This window comes from Chaetodon trifascialis, chromosome 18, assembly GCF_039877785.1.
Source record: "Chaetodon trifascialis isolate fChaTrf1 chromosome 18, fChaTrf1.hap1, whole genome shotgun sequence".
NCBI classification, from domain to species: Eukaryota; Metazoa; Chordata; class Actinopteri; order Chaetodontiformes; family Chaetodontidae; genus Chaetodon; species Chaetodon trifascialis.
The window spans coordinates 23280463-23290000 of NC_092073.1; the positions used below are offsets into that span (position 1 = coordinate 23280463).

Below are 9538 nucleotides of genomic sequence, written 5' to 3' on the forward strand. Positions count from 1 at the left end.
ACATCTCACCTAATGTTAGCGAACATCACACCTAATGTTAGCTAACATCACACCTAATGTTAGCGAACATCTCACCTAATGTTAGCGAACATCACACCGAATGTTAGCTAACATCACACCTAATGTTAGCGAACATCTCACCTAATGTTAGCGAACATAACAGGTAAGTTTGTCTTTCATTCTATCAAACATTAGCTGCGATGTTAGCTAACATCACATGGACTTCGTCAATGGAAACAGACTGAACAATAAAACAGAGAGAAACGTGTGACAAACAGCTTTTAATGTTCACATGGAAAGATAGAAACCTGCTAACCACAGCTTCAGTTAAAGCTACAGACACTTCCTGTTCAGAATGACGGCTGCGTCAGATCCTTCACGTGGGGCTCCGACGGAACACGAGGACTCCTGTCCACTGAGGACTCCTGTCCACTGAGGACTCCTGTCCACTGAGGACTCCTGTCCACTGAGGACTCCTGTCCACTGAGGACTCCTGTCCACTGAGGACCTTCAGCAGGAAGTTTCAAAGTTTCTGTGTTAACGCCATGAAACGCACATTGATTTCAATCATTTCAGTCACTTCTTTCTTCCCATCCCAGCCACAGCCACGAGGACATGATCAAGCTGCTTCAGAGTGTGTGTGTGTGTGTGTGTGTGTGTGTGTGTGAGTGTGTGTGTGTGCGTCAGTATCTGCCCTGCACGCCCAGCTCGGTCTGGGCGGCGCGCTCGATTTGCTGGTGGACGATTCCAACCTCCTGCTGGGTCAGGGTTCGCTCCATGTGGCGGTAGATGATGCGGTAACAATGACTCCACCGACCAGTCCTGAAAGAGACAGAGAGAGACAGACAGACAGGTAGAGACAGAGACAGACAGACAGAGAGGATGTCAGTGCATACTGTCACCTGTCTTCCTGCCTCTCCTCCTCCTCTCAGTCATTACTCTGTTATCTTGTGTGTCTGCTCTGTAATGACCTCTCGCTCTGTGCAGGAGGTGCTGGTGGAGGTGGAGGTGGTGGAGGTGGAGGAGGCCACTCCCTGCCGGGTTCAGATTGCCTCCCTAAACTTGTAATCGTGTTTGTAATCTGACCCGATGTTAGCCGCTCGCTCTCCTGCAGCTGTCAGAGCTGGACTGAGGTGATGCTGACGCTAATCCAGAGGTGTCAGCAGGTGAGTCTGCAAGCAGTTTGTTGATCTGCTCACATTTTGTTATTTGGTCATTTTTCCTTGATATTTCTTTAAGTTTTGTTGTTAAATGGTTTGTTTTAGTCTGTTTTAATTGTGTTTATAGTTGACGTGGTCAGCACAGGGTGTTTTATTTTGAAAATTCACCACTTTCCTGTCTGACTTCCTCTCTCCGCAGTGGAATTTGTGGCTAACACGTTTCCTTCTGCTGCTCCTTCACATTAAAAGCATTCACCTGGTGAAACACAGGGGGCTTTTATTGTGAAGCAGCAACAGGAAACATTAGGGCCAAATCCCAATTCCCCCCCCCGTCCTCCTCTTCACCCTTCCTGTATCTCCTCTCTTCTGTCCTCCCTCCTCTTCCTCTTCTGTTTTAAATGCTCACATTATTCTCCTCCCTGCTCCTCCACTTCTTCCTCTCTTATGTTTTCCTCCCTCCTCTCACTGTCCTCTCCCTCCTCCCATACTCTCTCCCCCCTCCTCATAGAGTGCTCCCCACCTTTCCTCCTCCCGTTCTCCTCCTCTCCTCCCTTCATCATCCCCTCACTGTTCTCCTCCTGTCCTCTTCTTCCTGAACCCTTTTCTTCTCTTTCTTTAATCCTTTAATATTCTCCTCCTCCTCCTCCTCCTCCTCCTCCTCCAGTTGACACACAGTTACACTAACTGAATACAACACAATGTTCGCTCGCTCGCCCGCTCTTCATCCTCTCTCTCTCTCTATCAGGAGCTGGTGAATAATTGAACATCAGTACATTTGGTGGAAATGTCAGAGAGAGACTCCGATAAAGAAAACGAATGAAGAGACACAATTACACATCATACTGCCGCGCGCACACACACACACACACACACACACACACACACACACACACACACACACACACACACACACACACACACACACACACACACACACACACACACAGAGTAAATGGTATTTCATGTGATAGACTGTGTCGTTGTTGAATAATTGATGTCTCCATTATCCAGCCCACATAGCTTGGGGGGGGGGGAATCGATACAGTGACACCTGTAACACACACACACACACACACACACACACACACACACACACACACACGTTGGCTCACGTCTCCTCTGTTTAAAGATGTGTCTGCTGACGCTGCACGCATCACTTCCTGCGCAGCAGAATCGACCAATGAGCTCGATCCACCGAGTTCACTTAAAAGTGGGAGACTGTAACGGCTGGAAAAAACATCTCCTCTGTTTTAAAGCAGCGACTCAGAGCTCGTTCAGTGTGTGTGTGTGTGTGTGCGTGTGTGTGTGTGTGTGTGTAAATCAAAACGGACAAAGTGGGATTTTCATCCACAGCAGCTCTAAATCTACGAAAAGCTCGCTGCACCAATTAAAACAAAACTGAGACAGATGAGCCTGACAACTTATTTTCTGTTCTGTGTTTCACACACCGTGTGTGTGTGTGTGTGTGTGTGTATAAATACCTCAGAGGAGCGGCTCACACAGGGAGTTCATTATAACTGCTCTGATGTTTCTATTTTAATCACAGATGGGATCATTTGACTGTTTCTCAGTGGGACGTCACACACACACACACACACACACACACACACACACACACACACACCTGCCGCACATGAACATTTAAGGTGGAATCACGTTTCATGAGGCTTTAACTGAACTCCTTTAATGTCTCAGTGTCTGTTCTCGTCTGTCAGGCCGTGAAAATAAAAGAAAATATGGACGTGGTAAAAACGATATCTGTCATCTGATGAAAAATGCTTCGAGTCAGATGTTGACGCTGTGTTACGACTGGAAGATTTTTCCTTCTCACAGATTCGTTCTTGCGTCTGTGTATTGGTATGAAACCTTTTTAATCTTCTTTGATCAGAAAGTTCCTGATGTAACTGAAAAACAACAGTTTTCAGACTGTAGTAACAATAAATAAATAAATAAAAGGGTTCAGCAGAAAAACAAAGCTCAGGTGTGACGAAGCGCTGAAGCAAATCTAAGATGTCATCAGACAACAAGAAAAAAAAAGAGAATTTCATTCACAGAAACTGAATGAGGAAGAGGAGGGAGCTCCGGCGGGGTCAGAACGGGACAGAAAACATGGCCGACAGCATCACAGCCAAAACACAACGAAAAAAAAAAAGAAGCAAAAAACAGGATCGATTTGATGTCAGACTTCAGCAGATGGTGGGATGAAGAAGAGATGGAGAGATAAAGGGATAGAGAGAGGCTGAGCTTCAAAGATGAGTGTAAGGTTTCATCCGGAGGGAGAGGAGGGGCGAGAGACAGCCACAGCGACTGGGAAGCAGAGAGAGAGAGAGATAAGTGGGTGATGATGGACAAGCCTGAAAGAGGAGTGCTGGGTTTCATTCAGATGGAGAGAAAGTGTGTGAGAGACAGAGGAGGAGAGAGGCTGAGGGAGACGGAGATAAAGAGATGAAGAGAGAGATCGATCGGCTGAAGGAGGTGAAGATGAGAAGAAGCTCCTGCAGCTGCCAGCGCCTTTGAAAGCATCGCGCTGCCTTCACATGAAGAGGGGAAGAGCAGGAGATCTGAAACTGTAAACCCCCGAAGAGAGAAGGAGAGAAGGAAGCCTCTCCTTTTTCTCCCCTCCTATTCTTTCCTCATCTCCCCCTCTTCCTCTCTTCTTCCTCCCCCGCCTCCCTCTGATCTTCCTCATCCCTTGCTCTGCTGCCGTTCAGGGTTTTATCACCTTTCTGTTTCTCGTCTCTGACGGGAAAAGACACGAGCCCCGAGGTTTCTCCGTCTTCTTCAAACACGTCTTACTCTGTTCTTTTCTTCTTCTGTGGTTTCAGGGTCTTTTTGTTAATCTCTGTCTGTGAATTCAAGCGAACCTGAGAACAGAGACGTGGCCTGAAGCTTCAGCCCGCAGGAAGACGAGCGAATCCTTCAGAGTGAGCGCTGGATCGATAGATCCACAGCTGACGTCCAGCCATGCTGCACGTCCACGTTTACGACGTGTCCACTTCCTGTCCACTTCACTTAGACTGCAAACGTTGGGTGTGATCACAGGTGAGCTCTCATGCACCTGTAGCCACACCCAGCGGTGATGTCACAGTGCACACACACACCCTGGACTACACGTCTCCATCACCTCTGGAGGTCAGTTTGACAAGCTTTACGTTGACCGGGATCAGCGCACTGTTAGCATCTTTAGCATCTTTAGCTTCTAGCTTGGTTTGCAGCACATTTCCTGTCTGGTTCAGTCGACCCTGAAAAACCTGCAGACCACAGTCAGAGCTGGTGGGGACCAAACACAGAGAGAGACAGGACAGGACTGACGTCCACCAGGAGACACAAACACATCGATCGTCCTGTTGTTCTGCAGCTGCTGGATGTTGGCTAACACTTTAGCCACAACTCCAGAAGTGTCATGTTAGATATCGTCGTCTGATCAAAAAGACAAAAACACTCAATAACCGAAATGAAATGAGTAAAACCAGACTGAAGGAAAACAAAGCCGTCAGCCTGGACTATTTTTAAGCCGTGAAAGTGAAAGTCATCTGTGGTAAATGAGGACGAGACGGTGGAGACTGTTCTGGATTAAACTAATTCAGCAAAGTGAGAGAAATTAAACCTGGATTTGAGCCATTTTGAAGCGTTTCAGTGGATCTAATTCAGATCGGTTATTACAGGATCAGACTGATGAAATCGATTGATACACAGACTCTACCTTCTCTTCCTCCCTCCCTCCCTCCCTCCCTCCCTCCCTCGCTCCTCTCCCTCCCTCCCTCCAGATTACATAAACAGATTAAGTCCATATTCCTGCTCCTGTCTCCTCTGGTTATTTGACCAGAGGCTGGAGGAGGAGACAAGCTGATTCCCCCTTCAAAGCACCTCCCATCCCTCTCTCCTCCCTTTTTCCTTTCTTCCTTACTCCACCCATCGCCTCCACCGAGGCGGAGAAGAGCCCAAATCAATGAGTACTCTGTAAGTGTGTGTGTGAGTCTTCCGTCCTGATTGGGACGGACAGTCAGACGGAGGACGGGAGGAAAACCAGAGGGCAGGACTCTCAGAGCGAAACTAGAGGTGCATCCGAGAGCTCGGCTGTCGTCTGCGCTGGTGGAAACACACCTTAAACGCCTCACGAGGCTCGAAAACACACACGTTTAAAGCCGGAGGTGTCCCCGCCTCTCACTGAGGCTGGACTCCCAACACAAGAAGACGAGTGTTAGCATGTACAGGTCTGTCCTGTTGCTCTGTGAATCTAAGCTCCAGAGGTTTCGGTCAGTCCGCTCTGGAGTCTGGGCTCAAACTGAACCAAGTGTCCACCTTCTGTGCGCTCGTCTTCAAATTTTCCCTCAGCCGCCTCAACCAATCACAGCTTCCTGTAGAGAAACGATTCGATTCAGAGTGAAACACAACAGACTTTCTACGTCTGACTGCGGTGGAAAAGGCTTCGATTCCCGGAAGCACAGCCCGTCTCTGACCAGGCCTTTAAAAGAGACCCCACACAGGAACATGTGGCTCCTGCAGCTGCTGGCAGTGCGAGGAGACATGACGACGTCCCGTCTGCTGAGGAGCTGAAGTGACCCGGGTCGCACGTGGGCCTGATCGGTTTCACATCTGGGCTGAAATCCACAGAAGGTCGTGACTTTGTTGGGCGTCAGTGAAACATGGTGGCTCCAGAAGAAAAGACAGATCTGAGGGTCGATCACAGGACGAGCAGCAGCTGGTCTCTGTAGATCCGTCCTCTAAAGTGGACGATTAAAAGCAGTCTTGTCCGTCTGATAGCATCGTGTGTGGTGATGACGATGGTATCTGAAGATGTCTGCTGTTGGACTTCTTCTGAAGTCTGGTGGAAAATAAATAAATGCACACATAAAAAACAAAATCAAACAAATGCGGACAGCGGATATGCAAACGGCGGCTGGTGGTGAAGCCGGCCTTCAGTGTCTGCTGAGACACAGCTCCTCTCTGCTGAGGAGAGGAGCCACGGCGGCCTGCTGAGAGCTGCCTGTGATCTATTAATACATCTGCATAAATTAGTCAGAGCGCTCTGTAGCAGTTAGCCGGCTGTGCGAGCGCTCTGGCTCCCGTCCGGAAAATCCACCAGGATTCTGTCCACAATCTGTCGTTTGTCACAGAGAGACGGCGACTCTGCCGCTCCCTCAGGAGGACGCTCGTCTCATCTGTGGACGCCCTCTGCAGAGAGGTCAGAGGTCGTGGTCTGGGTTTGAACCCAGGCTGGTCAGCTGCAGCTGTGGCCGCTTTCCTCACATCCTGCTATGAAGGTGCGTGCAGTCAATCTGTGAAGACAAACCTCAAACCGCCAGGTGACGACCTTTGACTTCCTTCAACTGGTCCTTAGTTTGACTCTGGAAACAAACTTATTTCACTCCAAGGAGCGGGAAATGTCCCCGTGGCGTGTCCTCCACGGCACCTTTCAGGCCACTGCCAGAAACAATCATGAATAGATAATCAATGAAACGAGGCGGAAACTCTTGGCCGTGAATTTGAAAGCAGGTTCAGGTGTGCAGGTGGCTGATTGGTGGCTCTTTGCTTCCTGTCCGCCCACTTTTAGGAGGCAGATGCAACAACGACGAAGGTGACGGTCGCGATGTCTGATCTCGCCGTGTTGGACTCTGGATCTGAAGGTGCTGTTAGCGCCATCGGTCCTGACCTGAATGTCTCACTGGACGAGGACTCGAGCGGCAGGAGGACCAGCTTCTTCTGTCTGAGGAGGCGGAACACGTCTTTGTGGAGTGTTTGCAAAGCGCGTCGCACTCCTGAAGTCGCTCCCGTTTTCAGAGCCGAGTCTTCGATTCGTTCAGGTTTGTTGTTCCTCTGAGAAACCATGTGACGTCATTACATGAAGTTCCTGTTCCCGTGGACGATACGAGGACTGTGAGGAGGTCGGGAGGAGAGTCAGCGAAGAGGAGAGCTTTAGGTCCACCTGTGACCACGTTCCAACACTCACCTGTGTTTGGAATTCAGCGGCTTTGGTCACATGAAGAGAAGTTACATCTGACAAACGTCACAAACGAGACTCCATCAGTAAAAATAAATAGAGGCGTAAAAATACTGAGACAAACATGAAGAGAGGAGGAGGAGGAGGAGAGGGAGGAGGAGGAGGAGGAGGAGGAGGAGAGGGAGGAGGAGGAGAGGGAGGAGGAGGAGAGGGAGGAGGAGGAGGAGGAGAGGGAGGAGGAGGAGGAGGAGGAGGAGGAGAGGGAGGAGGAGGAGAGGGAGGAGGAGGAGGAGGAGAGGGAGGAGGAGGAGGAGGAGGAGGAGGAGAGGGAGAAGGAGGAGGAGGAGGAGGAGAGGGAGGAGGAGGAGGAGGAGGAGGAGGAGGAGGAGAGGGAGGAGGAGGAGAGGGAGGAGGAGGAGGAGGAGAGGGAGGAGGAGGAGAGGGAGGAGGAGGAGGAGGAGAGGGAGGAGGAGGAGGAGGAGGAGGAGGAGGAGGAGAGGGAGGAGAGGAGAGGGAGGAGGAGGAGGAGGAGAGGGAGGAGGAGGAGGAGGAGGAGGAGGAGAGGGAGGAGGAGGAGAGGGAGGAGGAGGAGAGGGAGGAGGAGGAGAGGAGGAGAGGAGGAGGAGAGGGAGGAGGAGGAGAGGGAGGAGGAGGAGGAGGAGAGGGAGGAGGAGGAGGAGGAGGAGGAGGAGAGGGAGGAGGAGGAGAGGGAGGAGGAGGAGGAGGAGAGGGAGGAGGAGGAGGAGGAGGAGGAGGAGAGGGAGGAGGAGAGGGAGGAGGAGGAGGAGGAGGAGGAGGAGGAGGAGAGGGAGGAGGAGGAGAGGGAGAAGGAGGAGGAGGAGGAGGAGGAGAGGGAGGAGGAGGAGGAGGAGGAGAGGGAGGAGGAGGAGGAGGAGGAGGAGGAGGAGAGGGAGGAGTGTGAATTATTACAGGAGTGTCACTGTAGTAGAGAAGTGTGTCTGTCAGAGGAGGTAATAAAAGACACACACACACACACACACACACACACACACACACACACACACACACACACACACACACACACGCTGAAGTCTGATCACCTTATCAATGTTTCAATAAGCAGAGGAGCCAGTCTGAGCTCATTAATTATTCGTGAGGCTGGAACCTGATTGGTCCGTGCGGCTGATCAGAGATTACCACAAAGTTCTGTCTTTTAGTTTTCGCAGCCTTGTTTCCTTTGACCTTCCTCACTTCACTCCTACTTCCTGTCTTGTCCTTCCTGGCCTCTTCCTGTTTTTACCTTTCAGTCCTTTCTTGTCTTCTGCTCTTTCTTTCCTTCTTCCATTCGTCTTTTTAAATTGCTTCTTTTATTCCTTTTTTAAAATTTCTTAGTTCCTTTCCCTTCTTTCTTTCCTCTCCATGCTTTATATTTTCACCTCCTTCCTCCATTCTTTTTTCTCCTTCTGTCCCTCCATCTTAATTACTTCCTTGTTTTGTTACCGTTCCATTCCTTCTTCCATCCCTCCAATCATCTTACTTCCTCTACGACTTCTCCCTTTTCCTTCTTCTCTTCCATCCCTCCACCTGCTCTTCTGCTTTCTTCCCTCCTTTTGTCCTCCACTCTTCCTCCTTTAACCTCCTTCCCTCTTGCTCATCCTTTCCTTTTCTTCTTTCATCCATTTTCCATTTTCACTTTCTTCCTCTTTCTTTCCTTTGTCCTTCCCACCTCCGTCTCATCCTTATTTATTCCTTTCCTTCTTTCTTCTTCTGTTCGTCCCCCGTCGCTCATCCTACTTTTTTCCTTCACTGTTTTTTTTTCATTATTTTATCCAAATTTTCCCTCCTTCCCTTTCGTCCTTCCATCCCTCCTGCCTTCCTTTCCTTACTTCCTGCCTTCCTTTCCTTACTTCCTGCTTCCATCTTCTTTGGGTCCTGCATTTCTCTCGTCTGTCCCTCCATCTCGGAGACAAACTCGGAGACGTCGTCTTCACACTGATCGAACCGTCTGTGTGCCTTTTTGTTGGCCAGAGTGTGTGTGCGTCTACATACTGTATATATACAGTGTGTGTGTGTGTGTGTGTGTGTGTCGCCTACTGTCCATCTGTTGAAGCACCAGGAGACATGATGAGTGTTTACCGTGACTCAGACACACACACACACACACACACACACACACACACACACACACACACACACACACACACACCCTCCTCATGGTGTGTTTCACCAGGTTTTCTCGATCCATCAATCAGCTTATTAGAGACAAGCAGACGACGTGAATCATAACGAAGTCCGAGTGCTGCTGAATAGAAAGCAGAATAGACGCCTGTGAGTGTGTGTGTGTGTGTGTGTGTGTGTGTGTGTGTGTGTGTGTGTTACATGACTGATGTCAGCTCAGACACGAGTTTGGCTAAAGTGGATCAGAGACGCATCTGGAGGAGTTTGTGCTGAAAGCTGTGATGTGTGACGCGGAAAA

The 9538-nt window shown here is 49.8% G+C and overlaps 1 protein-coding gene across 1 annotated transcript in view; it reads right to left on the bottom strand.

The window, feature by feature from the left end:
• Positions 1–262: 262 nt before the first annotated feature.
• Positions 263–9538, bottom strand: part of fars2 (phenylalanyl-tRNA synthetase 2, mitochondrial) — an 87541-nt gene continuing 78265 nt past the window's right edge. Inside the window, exon 11 of the mRNA XM_070986060.1 lies at positions 263–822. Within this exon, the coding sequence (XP_070842161.1) occupies positions 684–822 (139 nt within the window). The 3' untranslated portion in view covers positions 263–683. The remainder of the gene's footprint in view (positions 823–9538) is intronic.